The following is a 24,887-nucleotide window of genomic DNA, read 5'->3' as shown; positions in this document are numbered from 1 at the left end:
TATTGGGCGGTATAGAAATGAAATAAATAAATAAATAAATAAATAAATGAAGCACCTGTGACCATTTACTGTTTAGACCATCTGCATAATAAATGGCACAGACTAGGTTGTCTCTGCCCTACAATTTTGCCACCATTTTATAATTTGCTATTATCTGCCAACATATATATATATATACACACACACACGCACGCACGCACGCACGCATACACGCAAATGTATATTATGTAGAGGCAAAACTGAAGTACTTTGGCCACATAATGAGAAGACAGGATACCCTGGAGAAGATGCTGATGCTAGGGAAAGTGGAAGGCAAAAGGAAGAGGGGCCGACCAAGGGCAAGATGGATGGATGATATTCTGGAGGTGACAGACTCGACCTTGGGGGAGCTGGGGGTGGTGATAGCTGACAGGAAGCTCTGGCATGGGCTGGTCCATGAAGTCACAAAGAGTCGGAAGCGACTGAACGAATAAACAACAATACGCAAATGTACCAAGGTATTGCCAGAAAGATAGAGGCCATATCATCTTCTGCTACAGCCTGTGACATTCTGACTGGGTTCTCACAACATGCTCTCCCAGACTCAGTGGTTGAGTGTGGGTTGTTGTTGAATTGTGGGTTGTTTGCTGAACCATGGCTTAGCGTGTTGTCTGAACCCAGGATGTTTTCCACAGGGTGGTTTGTTAATCATGCAGTGTGGCTTGTTAATCACCCTGAACAACATAGCAACAAACCATAGGTTCTCAATGTGGCTTGTCTGAGAAAAATAAGCCACACCGCATGGTTAACAAGCCACCCTGTGGAAAATCTCCTGGATTCAGACAACATGCTAACCCATGGTTCAACGAACAACCCACATTATTGTTTGAACAGCCTCTGTGTGTCAGAAAACTTTCTCAGTTGTTCACCTTGTTTTGGTCCAACAACAGAGAATTCTCCAACTCATTCTTCTCAAAATACCTGACAAGTGAGCTCTGAACTCAAAATGCCCAGTTTGGACTTTTCAATGGTGCTCCCTTATTGTGCCCTATAGCCCAGCTGTTCCAGATTTGCTTCCTCAAAGGAGCAGTGTGCATGCAAGAAGAATATTTAAGTAAGAAGCCAGAGATCAAATGGCTAGGGATCCATGCTCATGAACCTGTTGTGCTAGCACGTTCATGCTGCACATCAATTGCATACTGACCCAATCAAAACATTAGGCCAGCAGTGTGGAGGGAGGCTAGTGTGAACATGTCATTTTGTTTTGCTTCATTTTGACATATGCAGGATCACTTTTAAATTCGGTTTAAGGCTGGGGAAATTGATGAGCATACAGGAGTCAGATGACCATTACCTGAAGGAAGCACAATAAGATTGCTATATCCTGATTGACTTGATGCATGCTGAACTTGAGCAGCACTACAGCTGTTGGCCTGCCATTCGTCCACCTCACAGTAGAACCATCCAGCATCAACCATTTCCACATTCTGCAGCGTCAGGTGAAAGTCTCCAATAGAAAGGCAGTGGGGCTGCAACCTCCTTGCCACTTTCCCATTGCCATACTCGATGATACCATTGTTTTTAATTTTCACCAGGGTTTCAGTCTGGGAATGTTCTGACACTTTAAACCAGCTGATGGAGAAATGGGAGGTGGGCTGTACTGGGCTCTGCAGGATACATTTCAAGGTCACATCCTCCTTTTCAGTGACAGTAATGCTGTGGTTTGTTCTTTCAACATGTGGTTTATTTTCTGGTGGTAAACAAGAAAAAGCTTGACTGGGGATAGTATTTCATAGCTAACAGACTCAGTTCTCTAGTAAGTCTTTGGCAGCACCAGGTCCCCCCATCCCCAAGATACGATCCAGGGCTTACCAGAAATAGCTGGTCCAAGCCAGCCATTATCCATTGATGGGGTTACTGATGCCAATTATTCTTGTCTGGGTTTTGTTTTAGGGAAGTCAGTTCTTCCCTCCAGTGTCTCACTTCCTTCCAGTGTCTAGACAAACACTGTGAGGAAATTGCACAAGCAAGCTTTGGCTTCAGGCTGGGGTTTACTCCTGAGTAGATATACATATGTGCAAGTGTTGGGGGTCAACTCATTTGCCTGGAAGGTCTACTCATCCCAGACTGTTTCAAGCAACAGGCTGATCTGTCTACCTGAAAGTAGACCTACTTGCAAGCAGGCTCCCAACCTGCTGTTTGTCTCATCTTGTATCCAGATAGCCTGAGGCAACCTGTGGCATTAATGCAAAAGGTAAGACAAAACAAAATCACTCTCCCACAATGGAACAAAAGTGTTTGTTCCTTCTTTTATGGGAAAAACTGCATGGCAGCTATGAAAGCCTATCACACTTGCAAAACTATTCACAAACAGCAGGGCTGGGACATCTGTGGCTTTATAGAAGTTGATGAACTACTACTCCCATCCTCCCTTACCATTGGCCAGGCTGGCTGGGGCTGATGGAAAGTGGAGTCCAACATCATCTGGAGGGCCATAGGTTGCCTGGCCCTAACATACATACTCATTCATGGCATCATATAGGCATACGCCATGCGCACAAAATGGTTAAAGATGTAGTTTTTGGTGAAATATATTATTCTCCAAAATATTTTAAAAAGACAGCAGATTTAGATAAACTATTCAGAAACTCTATAAGAAACTAGCATTGTTTTAAACATTTACTTCTGAAAAGGCCCTCCCAGTTTAGAATTATTTATGGCTGATCAACGGTATAATTCTGAGTAGGCCATAAGCACAATGCTAAAGAGACTTTTCCTTGGAAGTATATCCCATTGATTTCAGTGCGAAAATTCAGTTCTGAATGAGTGTATCCAGGACCACAACATTAACTGAGCATCTCTACACTAGCCTAAAATCGCTGCATTTAAAACGGGGCTTTCTGCTTCCGTTTTAAATGCAGGATCACAATGGACTCCCTTTACATGTGCTTCCTTTTCCCCCTCCCCTTTCCCCCTTCTTCCCCCACTTATCTAAGTCTTCCATATGTTTCATTGGTCTAGCTCTTCTTCTTGTGGCTTTTCCTTTTTCACAGAGGGAACTCAAGTGTAACACAAGAGGGATAATTTGATACCTCATTATTTCCAATCTATTTAAAAATGGAATAAAGGTCATTTTAGTGCAGGAGACACCTGCACTAAAGGGCCCACAAACTTCCATGGGGGAGCAATCTTAATAACAGGATAAAAGCTCTGTGTGAAGAAGCCCATCATCCTTTGATCGTGAGCTTGCTTTAAAATTCAGCCTACCAGATTTTCAGCTGCTAAACAAGTGGGACCTGCAACAAAAAGTTGCAGTATATCCTCATCCCCTTACTGTTAGTACCTAACAGGAGTGTTCCTGTTCAAGGTCTGAGCCAGCCAGCCAAGCCTTCCTCTAGAATAGTACAAGCTGTAAGGGTCAAGCCAATTTTCTCACCCCCGCCCCATTTCTTGGAAAGCAAACTGGTGATGCTCAGAGAAAATCTCTCTCTCTCTTTCTCTCTCTCTCTCTCTCACACACACACACACACCTACCTACCTCTTCCCTAGGAAACAGACACACATCTTACACACAAAAACCAGGCAAAAACACACACCAGACTAAAACACACACACATCCCAATCCCAAGGCAAAATATACACATACAAAACTCTAGTTAAAAACAAAACAAAACCCCACACCAAAACAAAACAATCTAACCAGCTAACACAAAAACATTAAATATAAAAATTGGCACTTCCCTCCCCCCCCCGCCGCCAGCACAGCACAGGCAAAACACCCCCCCCCCCCGATGCTCCCTACACTCCCTGCCCCAGGTTTATGTTTTTCAGTTTCTGTGTGGCTGGGTGTGCTTCAAAATAAAGCCCTGGGGTCCAGTCATGCACCATTTTTATTTGTCAAAAAATGCCTCTGGGGGCTAGCACTTTACTTTGCAGCATGCTGGCTTTCCAGTAATTTCTTTTTCTTCTTTTTAAACTTTAAGGGTTAAAAAAAGCAGGAGAATCAGGGAGCCTGGCAAGTGCCAAGGAAGATGTCTGCGAGTACATCGGTGCCCGAGAATACTATGCTGGGGACCCCAGGGCTGCATATACACACACAGGCACCATACTGCTGTTCTGTTCAAATTGGAAGCCCCTCCCCCACAACTACGTTTCATTGGAGGGTGAGGGGTAGGGAAACCTGTTGGAACATCCAATCACAAACTCCCGTATAAAAGAAAAACATGGTTACTCCTTTCTTAGAGAAATGGCTTAATTAAATGCTGCTGCTGAGCTGCTTCTCTAATTAATGCTGCAGTTGTAATTCGTTGCATAGCAACATGTGAAGTTCTTCAATCTCCTAATGACTCCATTCACCATGGGATATATATATATGGCGGGTGCAGGGTTTTTACTGGAAACTTCCACATAGTTTAGCAGAATCAGTTTAGTACAGATAACATAAATCAGTTACATAAGCCTGGCCAAAATTAGCCACGTTCTGATACCCTATCTGGATTGGCCACCAGTGAAGTTAACTGTCACCATCATGAAGCAGGGACTGGCCCCCTCCTCCCCTCACAGGGGCCATTCTAACCAACTGTCTTGTGTACTGGAGAAAAAGGAAGTAAACTGTCACCATCTCTTCACACTGTGGAGGCTGGTGGCTCTGATGTCAGTGGGGCAGTGAATCCACTCCGAGTTTCACTCAGAACCAGTCAGAATTCTAAAGGAGCTATCCAAGATGCTTCATACCTTGGAGGGCTCCTTTAGAGTTCTGGCTGGATCTGACTGAAACCTGGAGTGGATTTACTGCCCCACCGACATCAGAGCCACCAGCCTCCTGCGCATACTGTAATTTAACAAATTAAACAAATTAATTAAACATAACATGTAGCTTGACCCTCAGGGGCTGCCTCTGCTCACATATATTGAGATCTGCTGCAGAGATTGTTCTGCAGGGCTCCCATCAGAGGTGAAAGCAGGTGAAGAAAAGAGACAGGGCCTTTTCTATGATGGTTCTCTGCTTTGCAGCTCTCTCCCCAGAGATGTTCACGTGTTGTCATTTTGGTGCCAGGTGAAAACTTTTTTTCTTTTCCCAGACCTTTTTAGATTTGTATTTTTAATTTTATTTGGCGATGCCATTGCTGTGTTTATGTGGCTGATATATTTTAATGTTCTTTAGATAAACAACATATATGTTTAGATATATGTTGTTTAGGTATTTTGTATTTAGAAGACACTTTGGGAACTTTTATGCTGAGAGTGGGCTATTAAATACTTAAATGTACATAACATAAAACATTTAGTTACCTGAAAGCTTGAAATACACCATGGTTTTTCCAGATTCCATCATTCCCAATTTGTACCAGCTGCCATCCATTGACCAGATCCATTCATCTACTGCACAGAAATATTTACCCTGGACATCATAATCCGCTGACAGGATAAGCAGTTGGTACAGGTGGCTGGAGACCTTGTCACTATGAAATCTTGATTTCTTATGGGGAGAACTGAATGCTTCCCCATATTCCAATATGTTACTATAATTGTTCCTTACAATCAGCAGGGGAGATGCATCCATGGGAGAAACTGGTATAAAATACCAGGTAACTCCTAACTGAGAATCCCCTTTGGTCAATGACATGATTTTGCAATCAATTGTTTTATCTTCATTGCTAGAGATTTCCAGAGACTTCTCATCTGTGTTGACTCGTAGTCTGCTTTCTAGATTAAGAAGCCGAGAGAGTAATTAGTTAATATTTTGATGCCATTATTAAAACACCACTTAAACACTGAGATTTCCTACCAAAGCAACATCTGAAAAGGGAAGCTTTGAAGAATTAATGGGCAGGTGAGAATGGAGATATTTGGCAAATACATTTCCCTGTTCAAGGATCATTCAAGAAATGCAAGTCTGAACTGCTGAGGTGGTAACTGAGAACATCACACATAATACCAGTTTATACTAGATGTGAATGCTTGGGAGGGGGAACTGGGGGGAAGGCCCAGAAAGACATGCGGGGGCAGGGGGAGACAAACTGCTTCTTCCCAAATGTTCCAAAAATTCCTTCACAAAACTGGGGGGAGGAGGAGTGTACGTGTGTATAATCTATTCCCATGCCTGCCCCAATTTTCTCTGGGTTTTTTTCCCAGACCTTCACATCTCTAATTTTATTTCAAGTGCACCATCAGATATTTATCTCCAGCTTCGCTAATGTAGAGGCGACTATGTGCTTCCTTTATTTTGGTCCCTACCTCTTCAGGCATTCATCCCGCACATGATTCAAATTGTGGGAGGGTCCAAGTGGGGCCCATTCTGACACTTCGCTTTTGTGCTGTCCACACATTTGAGGATAAGGCCTGAAGTGAGGCACCTGCTGAATGTGGGCAGGTTCCCCATGTGATTTAGAACTCTCCATGATCATAGAATCATAGAACAGTAGGGTTGGAAGGGGCCTACAAGGCCATCGACTCCAACCCCCTGCTCAATCCAGGAGTCCAAGTCAGAGCATCTCTGACAGACGGCTGTCCAGCTTCACCTTGAATGCCTCCAGTGTGGAAGAGCCCACCACCTCCCTAGGTAATTGGTTCTATTGTCATATTGCACTAAGAGTCAGGAAGCTTTTCCTGATGTCCAGCCGGAATCTGGCTTCCTGTAACTTGAGCCCATTATTCCGTGTCCTGCACTCTGGGATGATCGAGAAGAGATCCCAGCCTTCCTCTCTGTGACAGCCTTTCAAGTACTTGAAGAGTGCTTTCATATCTCCCCTCTGTCTTCTCTTCTCAAGGCTAAACATGCCCAGTTCTTTCAGTCTCTCTTTAGATCAAGTTCTAAATCACACAGGGGAGCATAGTATACATGTACAGCAGACTTTATCTTCAAAAGTGGTGATGGGGATGCAATGGAGGGGGTGTTTGCTGGCCCCCCTCATGGAATTCTACTCATATGGGGCTGGGACAAACACTTGAAGAATGCTCTGAAAAGGGGCCCAGGAGCTCCAGTTTTGCTAGAGACAGATTTGAATAACTGCTGGCTATAATGTTTTTTTAAAGACAGCATCCATTGCTTCTTTACCCCTGAACTGTCATCTGTAATGTATTGCAGATGGCTGTAACAAACATAGCAGAACCCACATCTTTCTCCCTCTCCCTTTTGTTTAACATCATGAAAGAGTTCAGTGAAATTTGCAAGCTAGCTCGCTACTTTGCCATTTTTAATTAGTCTGAATATAATGTGTGGTTAATGGGTTTCCCACCTTCTTTTATTTTCTTCTACCTTCTTCTGCTTTCTTGAACTGTTTGCCCCAAGGACAAGTATGGTCTGTGTTTCTGCAACTGATACATCCTCCTGTGTGTATGATTACTATTGCAGCCTTAGTCTTGTTTGGATGCAAAGGAACACATCACAGCCTTTCGTGTTCCTCCCTTCCTAGGGATGTACGAAAGTCACTTAACTTTGACGAAATTTGCTTCGTGGTGGGGGGGAGGTGCTCCATCTCTCCCCCCGAAATTCTGGCCAGGGGGGGAGGCGCCCCGGCCCTCCCCCCCGAAATTCTGGCCGGGGGGGAGGCGCCCCGTCCCTCCTGCTGCGAATCCTGGCTGGCCAGGAACGCAAATGGCAGCGGCCATAGCCGCCACCATTTGCATCCCTGCAGTCAGCCGTGATAGGCTACGTAAATGTTTACGTAGACTACACGTGCCAAAATAAGGAACGTAAATGGCGGCGCCCATGGGCACCGCCATTTGCATACGCACGGGGGGGGGGGGTTCACTCAGCCATGATAGGCTACATAAACATTTACGTAGCCTATCACGGTATTTTTTTAAAATCTAGCCGTGATAGGCTACATAAATCTTTACGTAGCCTATCACTTTTTTTTTTTTTACTGGATATGGCAGCGGCAGCAGCCGGTTGAAAGACCGGCCGCCGCCGGAGCTGCCGCCACCGCCGCCGCCAGGGAGATTCACCAAAGGTAAGTCCTGTCCCGGGGGGGGGGGCAGACCATTTCGCCACCGATTTCGGGGGGCCGAATGGGCTGGCATTCGGCCTCCCCAAGATTCGTGGTGAAATTCTCTGACATCCCTATCCCTTCCCCATTTCTAAGCTGGACTAATTTTATCCACATTTTCCCACAGAGTGAACTGAAATCTGTCTGCTGCAGCAGGCACTGAAAGGGTGTGGGGGTTCAGCAGCTGCGTTTTTGGTGTGGAAATCTGCTAAGTACTAGGAAAGCTCCTACCCAGAGAGTCATTCTTGTGGAGCAAGAAGCACAGGCGACCTTCTGCCCTGAAATGTGCCCCTAAACCCCATGCCTGAGTTTGCTGGCTCCCTTTGCCTCCAGCTCTGTCAGCATCAATAGGTGGGCATGGCCTGGGAAGAGTCCTGTGACCTGGATGCAGAGACCAGGTGGTCCACATTTGGACTATGGTCATGAGGTTCCCCGCTTCTGTACTCAGTGGCAGTGTTGCAAGTAAAGCCACATCATGTACTGCTGTTGTAACCATCATTTATATAAAACTGCATATGGATCATTTGCAAAACGCTTGCCTCTGAGTCTACTGCACAATTAGTTCATAACATATCTTGCGGGGGGGGGGGGGAGAAAAGAACAAAAGGTCAGACTAGCACTTGTCCAAGAGGTCATGGTGCACAAATTCATGGAACAGCACTACTCTCCTTCCACTCATGCTTCATTGTATCCAAAACTATTGAGTTAACCCTTCTAGGACTGGACTACCCTAGAATTAACTAGCAATTCAATGTTCCCATCACCCTTCTCTTGCCCCCAAAGCAGCCAGCAGAAGCCAAAATATCTTAGGAATTGTTTGCAACAAGAACAAAAACCAATATGACTCACGAAGCTATAGGCTCATATTCAATTAGATTTAATTTTAAATTGGGGGGATCAATTTTGCCAACCTTCTGATTATTTGACTAATTTGTATGCCTAACAGTTTCACTCAAATGATGTTGAATCAAGACTGTAATTCATTTAAAGCAAGTTTATAGAAAGAGTTCCAGTACTGGTTTTGGGATTCCAAAGAATGAATGTGTATTAATTAATAACTATATATTAATTTGCTGTACTTCTCTTAATAGTTCTGAACTAGATCATCTAATTTGCTACACACACATGCACACACACGCGCACACACCAACCTTTAGAAACTGCCACACTCTTCAGGGGTAGCAGGAAAAAGTATTTAATGTACCCCATTCTTAAACCTTTGCCAATAACAATAAAGGCTCATCCAAAAACTCAAATCTCAAAGAAGTTAGTGATGTATATTAATTATTTCATACTCCTGTTGAATGTAATCAAACAGACAGTAATTCTGTCTCCCCTTAGTTTTTGCCATGCTGGGATTCAAAAATATCAGTGAAGTAACTCAATATTTGTGATTGGATGGAGAGGAAGAAATCCTGGGGTCTGGAAGATATCTGAGCACCATCTGCAATGTTCTCTCTCTCTTTCTCTCTCTCACTCTGACCTTCTCTCATCCAGAATATCTGTGTGTCCATCTGCCTATTTCTCCTTCCATATATATCCAGCCTTTCATTTAATTTTAACTAGTTCTGCACCTTGTCCTTTACATCACCAGTAAAGGGTTTAAGAGACACTGTTGCCGAGTTGAAAATAATCAGAAAGGGTATGGTGGCATTTGGCTGTTAACCTTTCTAGACCAAGTGGAAATGCCAAATTTCTGATTTTCACAGGTTGCTACATCCATGATGAGCAATGGAGAAGTTTCATGGCCGCTTTCTCCCAGCCTGGTGCCCTCCAGATGTGTTGGACTGCAATTCCAATCGTTCCTAGCCAGCATGGCCAATAGTGAGGGATGCTGGGAGTTGTAGTCTAAAACATCTAGAAGGCACCAAGCTGGGGAAAGCTGTTTTATGATATAATATCCCAAGAGCCGCAAGTGGTTGTGGATAGAACTGAGGACACGGCTGGCTTCTCAAGTCCCAATCTGTAGACGGAATTCCTTCCTTCCGTTACAATCAGGTGTTCTGCAAGTATACAGACATAGGCTGAATCTACACATACCACTTTTACCATTATCATACTGCAGCAATAACCACTTATGTCCATTGGTGTCATAGTATCATAGAATAGTAGGGTTGGAAGGGGCCTACAAGACCATCGAGTCCAACCCCCTGTGCATGTGCACAACGCATGTGCACCAATAGTTATTCTTGCAGTATGATAACGGTAAAACTGGTATCTGTAGATTCAGCCATAGAGAAAAGGTTGCAATGGGAAAGTCTGCTCCGTTCTGTTGCCACTATTCTCACTAGATCCCAGAGCTGTGTATCTGATTTCCATCAAAAGATGTCTGTTACAAAAGCCGCTAGTCTTTCCAAAGTTAATCTCTCTACAAAAAAAAAAAAAAAAGTCATTGCTTTTAAGTTTTCTGTCACCCACGGTGGCCTTGCTAAAGAGAGATGACATGAAAGGGGAAATCAAAAGCCACTTCAATTTAATTAACTGAGCCCAATCTCCACGTTTCCTCTCTTGCTTTGAACTGGGCTGCTGACAGCGCAGTCTTCCCTCTCTGCAGCAGCAAGCGAAGTATGCAAAAGCAGCCAGCAGCTGCTTCAAATTATATGCACAGGCTGCCAATATGCGTCTCTGCATAAACCATTGTCGACCCACAGTGGGTGCAAAACCCCAAGTATGAGTCATTTCAAAAATACCCAGCACATTTCCCACTTTCCTCAGCATTGGCCAGACATATTGTGAGTAGCTCTCAGTTTCTCCCATCATATTAGGTTATTGCTTATCCTCAGGAAGCAGAACACAGGTTTTTCAAAGGCTGAGATGGGAATAACACATTTGTGTTATCTACAGATAACACAAATTTATATCATCATACATATGCCATTTATATCATCATGCATTGTGGCAGGTTTTCCTAGCACTTGTCCATTCATACATCCTAAAGAGACCCACTTGTTTTTCTTCAGATTGGTATAACACTCCTTGTATGTTTGCAGTGCAATAGCACAGGGGGAGGGGGAGGGGAGTCAGTGAAGGTTAAATAAAAAGACTGCTGGGATAGGGAAAGCAGTGTGTTCCTTAAGACCTGGATCCAGACCTGCCATGGCTGTTTTCCAACCCAGAGTCCATGTGTCCATTAACAGTACGAGGGTGGGAAACTGGAGACAGAGATAGCTTGTATAACTTGGCAAAAAAGAAAAGGCTTGACTGAGGTTATGGTTGCAAAACACCTACCTGGTTTGGTGACCATTATTGCAACAGGATTAGAGGATACAACGGCAGCTGCTGCCATAGCTAAATCTCTGGCTTGCCCCGAGTTTCTCCAGACTTCTACTTCACACCTATATAGCCCTTCCTCTTGCCATGTTGCACTGTGGATTAGGAGTTGGGATGAAGAGGAGGATTTGGCAATCTTAGTTTTCTTCTGGAGGTGCAAATGGGTGGAATCCCATGTGATGGCACCTCCTGCAGTGACTTTGACCACTTGCTGGTAGCCGCCCTGGCCTGAGCGGGGCTGGAATTGCCAGGTGATGGACATCGGCACTTCCTTGGTGATGTCATTAGCAGACACCTTGCAGAACAATTCAAAATCTTCATGCAGTTTTACATCTGGAGTTCTGCTGCTCAGTACAGCCATCAAGTTCAACCCTGTGAATTGAAGAAAATCATAGGCACTTAGTACATTATCATCAGAGAGACCTTGTCTATAGCTTTCTCAAGCTGTCACCAAATTTTCATGTGCAGGAAGTCTTGCTCACTTTAATTCCTTTTTTAATTAAAAAATATTATTTTAAATACATATTTTAAAGTAAATAAATGCATACATTTAAATAAATGGATTTTTGGTTAGATTATACAATCTGAAGAGAAACCAGAATAGATTCAGATTTAGTCATACTTAGTGCAGACCCACTGACTTATGCCCCATTGATTTCAATGGGTCATACTTAAGTATGACTAAATCAGGATACAACCACACACACACGCGCGCGCGCACCACCTGCTCAGTATAGCCCTCCCATTAACTCTGTAGAACCACAATGCAGTCACCATCAGAGTCCATGTTAATAGAAGGTTGCTATATTTCTTCTGGTAGGTATGCTTACCTCTGCAGCACCCTTCCCCAACCCAGTAGTGTTGGACTACAATGCCTATCATCCACAGTAGTCCAACACATCTGTAGGGCACCAGGTTGGGAAAGGCAGATGCATATCTCCTGCTTCTCTAGAAGTAGGGTAGGGGCAGATGTCATGAAAGCACAGTACTCTCCATCATATCACTCCCAGTCTTGTGGACAGAGGCTTGCTGACCTGGATTGTTTCCGAGTCAGCTGAGCCAAAATCACAGGAGCATTGCCATGGGCCCATCCAGAAATAACCCGGCTCAGCTGGAGCTCATTGAACAATGCAGGAATGATGTACCAGGAGCACTTTGTATGCACATCTGTAGCACATTGACTGTGTTGTGATTAAGGCTGGCTAGTCCCAGAGCACTTGGAAGGAGTATGGAAGTACTTCAGGAGAAGGATTACAGCTAGGGTTGTCAGAGCAATCTGCAATGGACTCAAATGAGCTCAGATTTCTATGAATCTGACCTGTGGATTCTGCAGCAGACTGGCTTTTCCGAGTCACGTGGATTCTGTGGACTTGCAGACCTTTTTTTAAAAAAGAACTTTCTGGAATTTATGCAAATTTGGTTGTAGAAAAATACATAAAATTGTGAAAACACCAGTTGAAAATGCACATTTCCCCCATAGGCTAAAGCATGAACATGCACATTTGAGGGGGGTTTGTGGGGTGTGTGCGCACATTTTCACTAACGCGAATTTGTACAAATTTGGGAAACTGGAAAAAAAACTGATTCTATCAATTAATGGATGACGGAACGAAAGGCACCTGATAATCTGTGAAATGCAGATGGAACTGATTTTACAAAATACGCACAGCCCTACTTACAGCTAGTTAGACAAAACAAATAAACAAACAAAACATAAAAATACCACTGACCTTATATCAGCCCAGCCCATTGGTTCATCTAACCTAGCATTGTCTCCTCTGATGGCAGTGGCTGTCAGGCAGAGGACTTCCACATCACCTGCTAACAGATCCTTTTAACTGGAGATTCCAAGGATTGAAACTGGGGCCTTCTGCATGCAAAACATGTGCTCTGGTCCCTCCCCAAAATATTATATCTTGGGACAAGAACCAAGGGGTAGAAGGTTGTACATAGTGCTTAGACAGAATAGCTAGAAGTGTGTGCAAGGGGAAAGGGATAGGATCAGCTTACCCAGTGGATGAACTTTTGTTGAGATTTCCTTAGTGTGCTTCCAGCTCTTGCCCTTGGACCACTCTGTCACTTCACAGCGATAAAGCCCTGTATCGCTTGTGGCCAAAGTATTGTACATGGTCAAGGTAAATGCAGAAGAGTCCATCTTCTCTAATCTGAGCTCACCCTGAGCACTGCGCTCCAAGTAGGAAGTGCCTATCTTTACCCTGCCATCTTGATCCATGTTGGCTATGAGGAGCGGAGAATCTCCATCCTTCTGGATTCGCCACCAGGTCACAGAGAGCACATTTTCAGCTGTGCTGCCGTTACAACAGAAAGCCAAAGCTTCTCCTTCCACGATTTCTTCCTTGTTGACCCACAGAAATAATTGCAAGTGGCTTTCTGTGACCAAGAGATAGTGAATTACATAGACGGGTAAATCTGAATTCAAGTAATAAAGAGCTAAAGGTACAGAATAGACTTGCATTTTGGTCCCCCAATTGTGGAATTCATTTCCAAGGCAGGTTAGATTGGCTCTTTCTCCATTGTCCTTTAGGCAGGCAGGTGACGTTTTTGTTCTGCCAGGCTTTTAATGTGCTTTAATTTTATCTAGTTATGGGTTTCTCTGTTTTAATTTGGCTTTGAATGCTCTTTTTAGTTATATTGATATTTTATCATTATAAATGGTATTGGATGCTCTTTTTTTAGAGCCAAAATGTGGTATAGAAATGTTTTACAAATAAGATAAAACCTTTTAATGAAGGAGAAGGAAGACTTGATGGTCAGACGAGGAGGGTTAGCAAACCTAACCTGCAAGCAGGGATGTTCATGAAATGGAAGGTAATGGGATCTTAGCTTCCCCTTACCCCCAAATGACACTTAATCTATTCCTGAACTACAGATATTCTGCATATTTTTGCCTCATGCAAATTTTCAACAGCAGTTTCCTGACGTGGTTTTTTTTTAATTTAAAGAAACACAAAATCTGTACATGAGGAGCACTGTAAAAAGACACACACAAATAGGACAGGAAATTATGGAACAAAGAGATGTACAAAGAAAAGAAGAAAAGAAAATAATGAAGGCATTGGAATGGAATCCTTAACTAAGAGTCAATGAAGATGACCAATGAAGAAAAACTAAAGAGATAGTTGTCAAGGGCTCTTTGGAGGCCTCTCTCAGTCTAATCCAGTAGCCAAGTCCATCCACAGACAAATGGATTCTTTTCAAAGCTTTATTCCTCTTTTATAACTTAACAACTCTACTGTTAGCAACTAGATATGAGCAGCAGAGTACCTATGCCCTACGTTGGAACAGTTGGTCCCCGTTTGAAAGGGAATTACTGGCAGACCCCTGAACTTAAGGACTAGGGAGAGTCCCTCCCCTTTTCCCTTGGATCCTCTGGGTACAGCCGTTGTTTGCGCGCCAACCGGGCACTATGCCTCCTTTCTGCGCCCTCCATTTGGCGCCGCTCTCTGCGTCGGCGTCGCACATCCATCAAGTCTGCTTCCCGCGCTCTGTCACTCCCAGGACTGCTATCTAAGCTAGGAATGCTGGTGGGAGGAATCTCCGTCAGCTGTTGGCCCTGGGAAAGAGGAGCGCGCTCCTCTCCCAGGAGCGACTCCTCTTCCTCAGAATCAAAACTACTCTGGGATTCTATGGGCTCAGTGTCCACCCTGACAATAGTCTGGGAGTGGTAGTGATGTCATCACATCAAGCTTTGTAAACAGAGGCTGGAGTCAGGCAGTAGTTTTTCAGAGAGTTGAAGTCAGTTCTGAAAAAGGCATCCTGGTGGGGTGTATTCCTCCCACAACCTTTGATAAACAGAAACTTGGATCATTTCAAAAAGCTGCCAAACTTGTTTGACCACAGGCAGTAGCAGGAAATGTATTTACTACACCATCAGGAAGTGATGCCTCCCTCAAATCATTTTCAATGCTCCCTGTTGCCTTTCCACAATGGAATTATGGTAGAGAAAAGGAAGGCATAAATGAAACAAGATAGGAAGTGATCAGAAAGAGGCAAAGAACCTAGAACAGACCAATTTTGGGCAACTTTATTTGGGGGGGGGGGGTTAACCAGCACCTGGACTTTCCCTGAGTCCAGAATACACCAATACACCAGAATGAAATAAAATGAAGGAGCTATTAACAGGAGCTCCTCATCCCTTTTGCACCACTAAGCTTATGTAAGGTAAACTGGAATTATATATTAGCACCTTGCAGTATAGGAACAACCAGGCAAACTTACTGGCCTCTGCAGTTTTTTTTTTTTTCCTGAGTACAGGAAATGAGCTGAGCTGCGAGAAAATTCCTTAACACAACAGAGCAGAGTAAGGTAAAGTGAGGCAGAACCGAGGTTTTATACTCTTCCCCTGCATCCTCCTTTTCACATGAAGAATATTCCTCCCCATCCCCATTTTATATGTGGGCAGGGGCAGAGACATGGATAAAATACAATCCCTCATAACATCTGAGCTGGCCCAAGGCTAGTGGTAACCACCTCTGTAGCTAGAGGGAAATTCAGGAAAGTGGAGCGTAATGCTGGGATTAAACACACGGACCAAAGCTATTGGTGACGGTGACAACCTCCCTTTGCCACTACAGGCATAGTTTTGTACGCCATTATTCACCCTCTGCATGATTCTCAGGCATCAGAATCCTCCTTCAGAAATCAGAGGAGACAAGTGGGACCTTGGCAAAATGTTGCAGGATAGAGTGCTCCTGTTCAGTGTTCCAGCCAGCCATGCCCTTTTCCAGGATACTCCATTCCATTCCTCCTCCTGGGTCTTCCATTTTTCCAATCTTAAATTTAGTTAGTCTCAAACTTTGTGAAATTCTCCAGTCTTAAGTTCAGTTCATCCTGAACACTGAAAAAGTTTTTTTGAAACTGTATATGAAAATTCATAAACATTTTTGTGTGCATACATGCATTTTTGTGTGCATTTTTTCAAAATATACACATTTTTCTTGCAAGCAATTTCCCTTAATCACATTTTGTATGCATTTTTGATTGGAGAATTCCATTACAAAATTAGGAGAAGTGTGAATTTCCCAGGATAACTGAGTTTGGTTCACATAGTGGTTCAAAAGTGTGACGTTACAAGTCCCCCCCCCCCCCCCCGCAAACCTAGTCTCTGGTCAGTTCTGGATGAATACTTTTCCTGCTGGATTTTAAAGCTCCCTCAACTGTCACCACCGGCAGCCACTCCAGCAGGCTAGGCTGAGGGAGATGAGAGGGGGAAGCAGAGCCATTCCACCAGCCCTGATGAAAGAATTAATTGTTTCCTCTTCCCTCCCCATTCCCTTTTCCTTGTGTGTCATGTCTTTTTGTAAGACTGTGGGCAGGGACTGTCTTGTTTAATTGATTATAGGTAAGCTGCTCAGTTTAGGCCGAGGAGTGGCATAAAAATTCTTCAAATAAACAAATACACTATAAAATGCTTCAATCCACCTGTTCATATTGCTCAACAAGTTAAGTTTGGGTATAGCATTTGATGGCAAAGGTGACAGAATATCAGTGAACCTCTGCACAGGGGCTTTCTCCATATTATATTCAGAGGAAAAGCATTTGGCGTGACTGACCTCTAGGCTTCACATTTATATCAATGTCTGACGAAGATCTTTGCTCTGTGATGGCAAATGAGCCTGTGAGAGTCTTCTCCAGTTCAGAAACCTCACAGCGATATGTGCCTTTGTCCTTCAGTTCCACCTGGCTTATTCTGAGGATGTACTTGTTATTGCTCTGCTTCTTCACTAGGAGATTCCTCATACTGAATCGTGCCTCGTTGTCACTTTGAAAGGACAAGGCCCCATACTGATCGATGCTTGCCACCGCCTTACCCTGGTGGTGCCAAATCACCTGGAACCATCTGTGCTGGGTATTCTGAGCTTGGATGGAGCAAATTATCTGCAAGTCTTCCCCTTCCAGAAGAGAACTCTCAGCAACAGAGATATTCACAGAAATATTTTTATCTGTGAAAATACAAATGAACACACATCCTTGGCATGCAGGCTCAGTTCTGCCTTTCAGCCAGTAGCTCCATTGGAATGAAGGGGATTTTGTACACTAGGGCAGGGGCAAATGTTCACTGGCAAACATGTTTAGCATGAAGTGGAGGGGGGGATGCAAGGGGCTGAAGTGTTGTATAAAAGACTCTGGCCCCTTCATTAATGATGGGATTATTTAGTAATGATGCCTCCTGTTAGGAAGGCAATTAGCAGAGTAAAAGCAAAAGGCAAAACAGAATGGGCCTTTACCAGTCCCACATACACACCGTAGCACGATAACAAAAGGAGACCACACTCTTCTTCAGCGAAAGAAAGAAAAACAGTTTACTCACAAATATCCTTACCTATACAGTGCAGGTACAGTGTAGAGTTTAAAAGGGTTTGTTCAGTCCATTCTGTGTCCCATTACTCAGGCAGGAGCAAGAGAGCAAACCCATGTGCGCCCAGCAATGGTGAAAGCCAGCAGTGGGGAGGGGGAGAAGTGTACGAGCAAAAGGAAACCACACTGTAGGCTATAGAGATCCTGGGGCTAGCTGTGGGCAAAATTCCCATGAACTAAGTAACTGCAACCCTGCCCGCTTTCAGTAACTTGCAGATAAGGTTGCAATGTTCCCAACAGTTAACACTTGTTCACAGCCCACAAATAACCACTTCTTTGGCACCATCCCCACCCTGCTTGGGTCTTCTCTCTAGGACCACCTAGACCAGCCTTCCCCAAGCTAGTGCCCTCCAGAAATATTAGACTACAACTCTCATCATCCCCAGTCAGCAGGCACCCTGGCTGGAAATGATGGGAATTGTAGTCCAACGCATCTGGCATGTGCCAGCTCGGGGAAGGCTGACCTAGCCAGATAGATTTGGCTAATGGGGTTGTGGAGACACTTTTATCAGGGGCCCTGTGGGTGCTTTTTCAATTGGCCTTTTCTATTTTCTTACTTCTCTGCCATGCTGTAGTGGAACGAGGACTCAGAGGGACACAATGCCAGCACTTGTCTATTAGCAGAGATGCTGACATCGCCTGCCAACCCACCCACCCTGTTTCCTCTGAGCCTAGCTGCAGTTCTCACAGTAGCTGGGGAGAAATGAATTTCCCCAGCAACAGCATATTGCTCCCTCTTGTGATGCAAAGTATTCTGGGGTGGTCTTGCCCTTGAATTAAGACCCATTAGCTTTACAAAAGACCTGCTCCTGGTGGAGATGAAACTGCTAGAACTGGGTTGTTGATATGGATCAACACAGGTGCCCAAATCTTTGGACTCTGCTTGCGGGTGTGGCTACAGGGGACTGTCATGATGAATGCCTACACTCCAGAGTTTATCACTACAGCACTGCTTGCTTGGCTAATAAATGTGGCCAAGTACAGCACCTTTGTTTAAACATGTGATTAATGTTACATGTATTTTGTGGATGTGGTGGCTGAAAGCTCGTACTTATACTCACCGCAGCCCACTGTGGCTTATTAGCCACAGTGGGTTGCAACACCTGTGGGTGCCAGGTTGGTGATCCAAGCCCACACCACCATAGCTTCTCACTGCATATGCACCTGGCGAGGGTGGGTTGCTGGCGTGGTAGACAAGCCACCCAGAAACCATGGGCTGTTTTAGGGTTGCGGGTGGCTTGTCAACCACCGCAGTGACCCACCCTCGCCAGGTTCCCATGTAATGAGAAGCTACGGTGTGCCCCGCCACACCCCAAATATTCTAAATGTAGGCTGCTGCCGACCAGAAAGCCCCATGGGGAAATTCACCCAAGTTATGTGTGAACCAGGCCTGAGTGTTCTACCCTGCACCCATATCCTAATTTACTACACAATCTCTTTTGGTGAGCATATGGGGTGGACAGCTAAAAGTAAAGAATGAACGAACAGATTATGTTACGAATTCGCTCTGTTTTTAATAATAAAAACAAGCAGGTGTAGGGAGGATGAATGGATCAATCCCATCTACATTTCTACAACAGCTAGTGATGAGGTGCAGAGCTGGTACTGTCTTTGTTGAAATAGGTTTGTTTCTCAACATCAGCGGTAACTGTTTACACTCTCAGAGACAAAAGAGGAAGGAGTGTGGTCAAGGGTAGATTTCTGAAGCAATTCCCCACTGAAAATGTGACTCCAATATCTCGGAAGAAAGGGAAAGTGTTCCTCCCCAATATCCGTGGAATTTCCGAGACTTCTCTACATGCATCTAAAGGCCCAGACACCGTAGCTAATCATGGCTAGAGCTAGTCTAATTGCTTGCTGCACATAAATTATCCAAGGCCCTGAATGTTGGCTCATAAATAATGCAGAGCAGAAATCCTGAACAAACGTTTGCCATTCACAAATATTTGCTGAATCTCTTGTATGAACAATGTGGATCTTTAGACTGTGCAGTTCCGATCCAGAAGTGGGGTTAAAAAGCATTTCTCTTCTTGAGATTGTGGGCATGCTGCTTCTGAAGTGTGCACTACTTCATTTAGGTTGCAGCTCCCTTGTGGGGAGGCAACACATTATTCCATTGCCTGTCGCCATAGCAGAGCTCAACCGATTACAATTGAACACACTGGGGCTGATTGGTGAGGTGGCGAGAGAAGAACTATTTAGACTGCGAATAAATGTTAAGTGGAAAGATTCACTGATATAATCCAGCTTTCTCCAGCCTGCCACCCTTCAGTTGTTTTGGACTACAACCTCCATCATCCTTGGCCATGCTGGCTGGGAGTGATGGGAGTTGTAGTCCAAAACATCTGGCGGGCACCAGGCTGGGGAACGCTGACATAAACTAGAATTTTGGGTGCAGGAGCTGAATGCAACGATCTTATGGATCACTATAAAGAGGCAGCAGTGCAGAGGGTTTGGTGTCAAGGTCCCTCTGATCAACGCAAGGGGAGAACTGGCTCTGGTACTTCTGCAATGCACCACTGTGCTGCAGAAGGTGTGGGATCTGCTTTGGCAAGGACTGGGCTATAGGGCGAGTTGGGTCTCCCTCCACCCTTGCATGAGAATCCATGCGATTTCCATGATTCATAGAAGCTACCAATGTCAAAGCCAAGCAGAACTAGCCACAACTGGAGGTACAAGGAGGCAGGACAGAACCAACCAGCTTTCTCTCTGTTCCCAGGAAGGGCCACGTTGTAACTGCAGGAGGGCCTCACAAGTAACAGCACAGGTGTAGCAAGTGCAGCAGTGAAAGAAAGAAACCTAACTGTATTGTTTGTGTATTTAACCCTAACTGTATTGTTTGTGTATTGGGGGTTGGACTCGATGGTCTTATAGGCCCCTTCCAACCCTACCATTCTAAGAACCCCATACAAGCTTCAGCCAATTTTGTGGTTTATGCTTCTGTGGCGTTAGGATCGTGAGGACCTCCCCCACCCCACCCCCACTTGCGGTCTTCCGCAGGGTTCTCATGAGCTGAGCCTTTGTACGCCTGCATCTGACACAGCAGACAGTTCCTCTCTACTTGTGTGTAAGTATCGCTTTCCTGTTTCATTCTTGCACAGCTTTTGCGACTCTGTTATCGCAAGGTCTTGAAGCAACAGAAGTTTTAAAGAACTTCTTCTAATGCCTTTTTCTTGCAGAGTAGCTGATTGTGTAGAGAGGAGTTAATGACCTGGTGCATGAGAGGCCAGATTCATTTATACGTAAGGTTACTTTTTAACGCTGCAGTTGTGTACTCAGAGGTCTTCAACTGTAAATTAAATTAAATTAAATTTACTCACATTTTAAAACTCCTGAGCTTGTCAGGGCTGTATTAGAAGGCTTGGAGTGAAATAGAGAATCAAGTTAATTATGTGCATTTTCTGGAAAGTACATACAAGCACAGTCTCCTGTAGACTCTCAGACAGCTGCTAGCCTCATTTAGAATGAGCGCATATATGACTATTGGAAAATACAGATCTTACCCACACTTCTGATGGTCAGTGATGTTCTGCTTGTCTGTTTTCGGGCAATATCTTTCCAAGTTTCATCAGGATCTTGAATCCACTCCACCGCTTCACAGTACACTTCCCCCTGGTCTGAGGGCTGTAGACTGACAATGGACAGTTTATATGCTTTGCCCCCAATTTTGTCTAGCCTGATATTTCCTGAGGAAAACCTCTGAGCAAAGGAAGATCCTGGAAGCAAGACAAATTCTCTGGACAGGGAAAGGATCTTCTGGGTTTGTCCATCTCCTCCTTGATGAAGGTACCAGGCAACAGAGAGGTGGGTGTGTTGGGCTGTTGCTGTTGACACTTCACAAAAAAGTTCCAATGAATCCCATTGATCTCGGAGGAGAGCCTGTGTCTTCATGGTGGCAGAGAGTGTGTCTGGGATTACTAAAACAAAAGGAAAAGTCAGATGCACATATAACTTCACTTTCCCTATCGGCAACCCTTTGTTGTGTGGGAACTATGGGACCTGGCTTCAAATTGTTGTGAACCACCCAGAGAACTTCAGCCATTGAGTGGTATAGAAATGTAAAAAAACACACACCAAAACTGTAGTGTATGGGATGCATGGGGGGGGGGAAAGAATGCTAGGGCCCCCAACATTGTATGTGGGGATTTCAGACCCACATTTCCTGAAAAGAGATGGGGAAAATAAGCAGTGGGCAACTTAACAGAATAGAAAAAACAAGAGGTAGGATTTATTTAGCAGGGAGAAGGAAGAAGGGGGGAAAGAAAGAGGAACAACTCAGGTAGTTATATAATTTAGAGTAACAAAACACATGTGGATGGAATCCAGTAACGGAGTTAGACACAGACAAGCCTCTCAGACCTGTCTTTGGCTACACCGTCCTGGGAAACAGTTGTAGGCCTCAGGCTGTTGTCACACATCTTGGAGGTGGTGAATAAGTGCTGCCATGTGAGGGGAGAAGGTGGCTGCTGCTCTCTCTTCCACAGTCTTCTCTGGGTGGTTCATTTTTACTGCCTTCCTCTTTGTAGTCCCCTCAGTTGCTCTGCTGTCTCCAGTCTTCAACTCCCCCCTGACTCTCTTCCATCCCTCTCCTCAGATCAAAACCTCCCCCCAGCAGCAAGCAAGGGTCATCAAGGCCTGTGCTCCAGGCATCCCACAGTGGGCTACACTGCTCAGGGTGGCACAAGGAACCACAGATGAAGGAACCAGTGATGCATATGGAGCCACAGAAGGTGTGGCACACGGCAAATACTCTGTATTGTATCCCCTGCAGTTGTGTCCCCTATTCTACTTCTTTTATAGAAGGGGCCATTTAGTGGTTCCAAAGAACAATTATGCCTTGCCAGCATTGTGTCTTGGGCGGGGGGTGGGCTTGGATCAGGAAGATACACATCCAAATCCCTGCCCAGCCATGAAGCTCACCTCACCTCCCTCATAGGGATGCTGTGAGGAGAATGAGTGGTTGTATGTATAAATGAGGTCCATCGTTCAAATGGGATTACCAAGGAACCTCCATAGTTCAAAAGCTGCACAGATAAGAGGCAGATATTGTAAGGAAGCTGGACTCTGGCAGCAGCTTACAGTTTCCCAGCTGTTGCTCATTCACTACGAGCCCTGTCCACACAGAGCAAACCAACGGAGGTCCAGAGCTTACAGGCAGAGTAGCTAGGGAGGATGCATGTACTGCTTTGCTGCTCCATTCTAGGCAGTGGAGGCTGGTGGCTCTGATTTTGGTGGGGCTAGAAATCCATTCTGGGTTCCAGTCAGAACCAGCCAGAACGCTAAGGGAGCTATCCAAGGGCTGAACACCATCCCCACAGTAGGTTCAGCACCTTGGACAACTCCATTAGAGTTCTGTATGGTTCTGACTGAAACCCAGAGAGGATCCACAGCCCCACCGAAATTGGAGCCACCCGCCTCCACTGATTCTCGAGCATCCTTCTTACCTGAGAGGAGGTTGTCACAGAGTGCAGGCAATTCTTCAGCGTGCTTCTAAAGTTTCAGTATGTAACACAGGCCTGAACAATGTTTGATCACCAAACTGAACCTAGCCCAGCAGCCGTGTATGAAGAGCATGTCACTAGTAGGGTCTTGTTGTGATGCCTGCCTGGAACTGCAAAGCCCAGTGGGGTCGTCACACACCTGGCAGGCCATCCCAAATGGCTGCTGGGCTCTATTCAGCTTGGTGGGCTGATGGTTGTGTGTTGATGTTGTTAACATTTCTATACTGCCCCATAGCCAAAGTTCTCTGGGTGGTTCACAGAAGTTAAAACATTAAAATACAATATACAAAGTTTATAAGCAATTTACATAAAAACACACAGACAATATACACAAACAACATATAACTACAAACAACTTCGAACAGTCAATATTTTTGGAACAGTCAGTGTAGGCTTTTGATCTGCTAAATTATCGGAAAATGGTTGGAATACGCAACCAGATCTCTGTCCTACCTGAGAGATTCATTTTGGCACTGTAAACCCCAAGGTAAGTGTCATCCGTGTTGGGTGTGTGACATTCATACTCGCCAGCATCCTGGTCCTTGAGGTCTGTGATGTGCAGCAGAACGGAATCCCCTTGGATCCTTTCTGTGTAGATTTCCTGACTTCGGACACGCTGGGAGTAAACAGCATAAGAAAAAGAGATCTCGCTAGTGCTGATAATCTGCAGTTCTCTATTTGGGTCAGATGGGAGAAAAATGGACCAATGAAAATTCTGCTCCTGTGGTCCCTGGTAGCCACTGACATTACACCAGATGGTGATGTGGTAGCCTCTTGCTCGGTAAAGACGTCCCTTCTGAATGGACACCATCCTCTTCCCTGCGCAGAGATCTGCATGAAAACCACAAAATGCCTGCAGGGTTAATCAACCTAACTATAATAAAGCAAGTTCTTCCAGAGCTTTGCTTTGGAGAGGGAGAGGGAGAACAGATTGCAAAAGTGTGTTTTGAACAAACTACAATACGGCAACAGTAATGTGTGAAATTCGAAATTGGCAATTCTTTGACATTCAAAAAACATATGTCAGAATTCAGAAATACTAAGAGCTCAGTTTTAGAATTATGTCTAAGAAATCATGCTGTCTTTTGATTGCTTTACCTTTTTCTTTTCTTTTTTTAACTTGCTGCTTCCAATGCTTCATAGTTCCCTGGGGGTCAGGCTGGTTTTTTTTTCTTTTTGCTTTGCACATTCAACCAAGCTAAGCTTATAAAATCTGAGGTTATCATGTTTACAACCAATAGTAGGAATTAATGAAACATTAATTTTTACTAAATTTAAAATTATATGTTTATCAGCAGTAGCTTAGTTTAAAATGGACACTGTATGAGAGATGACAAGTCTAGCTGTAACTAGCCCAGTACATTACTTCTCCAGACTGATTTTGTGAATGTAAATGGAGATTCTTCAGAAAGAAAGAACTAGTGAATGCACAATTTAACCTAGGGATATGTTTTAAATAGAGGTTCATGTGTAACACAAAGGAAGTAGCAGTTCTCCTTTACAGCATTTAAGACATTAGCATCAAGACTAGATTTATTTCCAAGGAAACTGAATACCCATGGAAGTTCTGGGCTGCTCACAAGAAAAAATAGCAATCAGATTTCTGTTGATAACACTCTATACAATATAGAAAACAAAATCCTGAAAAACTTGAAACCCATGAATCCCAATATGAGATGCACACTGTTTGAGCCTTTAAACACACACACACACACACCCCAAAGTGATTTCAGGGAAAATGTCAGCAATCTCCTATAGAATTTAAGAG

The 24,887-nt window shown here is 44.4% G+C and overlaps 1 protein-coding gene across 3 annotated transcripts in view; it reads right to left on the bottom strand.

The window, feature by feature from the left end:
• The window catches only part of CD101 (CD101 molecule), a 29,027-nt gene that overhangs the window by 3,409 nt on the left and 731 nt on the right, over nt 1–24,887 (bottom strand). The window contains exons 2-8 of one of the 3 annotated variants that reach the window (XM_084843460.1): nt 23,573–23,950; nt 21,122–21,535; nt 16,814–17,203; nt 13,251–13,631; nt 11,199–11,612; nt 5,272–5,685; nt 1,334–1,729 (exon numbers count right to left, since the gene is read on the bottom strand). In XM_084843460.1, the coding sequence (XP_084699586.1) occupies nt 1,334–1,729; nt 5,272–5,685; nt 11,199–11,612; nt 13,251–13,631; nt 16,814–17,203; nt 21,122–21,535; nt 23,573–23,950 (2,787 nt within the window). The remainder of the gene's footprint in view (nt 1–1,333; nt 1,730–5,271; nt 5,686–11,198; nt 11,613–13,250; nt 13,632–16,813; nt 17,204–21,121; nt 21,536–23,572; nt 23,951–24,887) is intronic. The other 2 variants (XM_084843462.1, XM_084843461.1) reach the window with 2 other exon arrangements.

Source organism: Heloderma suspectum, chromosome 3, assembly GCF_057233095.1.
Source record: "Heloderma suspectum isolate Gila_16-S chromosome 3, 16-S_ref, whole genome shotgun sequence".
Taxonomy (NCBI): Eukaryota; Metazoa; Chordata; class Lepidosauria; order Squamata; family Helodermatidae; genus Heloderma; species Heloderma suspectum.
The sequence above is the reverse complement of the archived record's forward strand: the minus strand, read 5'-3'. Positions and strand labels throughout refer to the sequence as shown.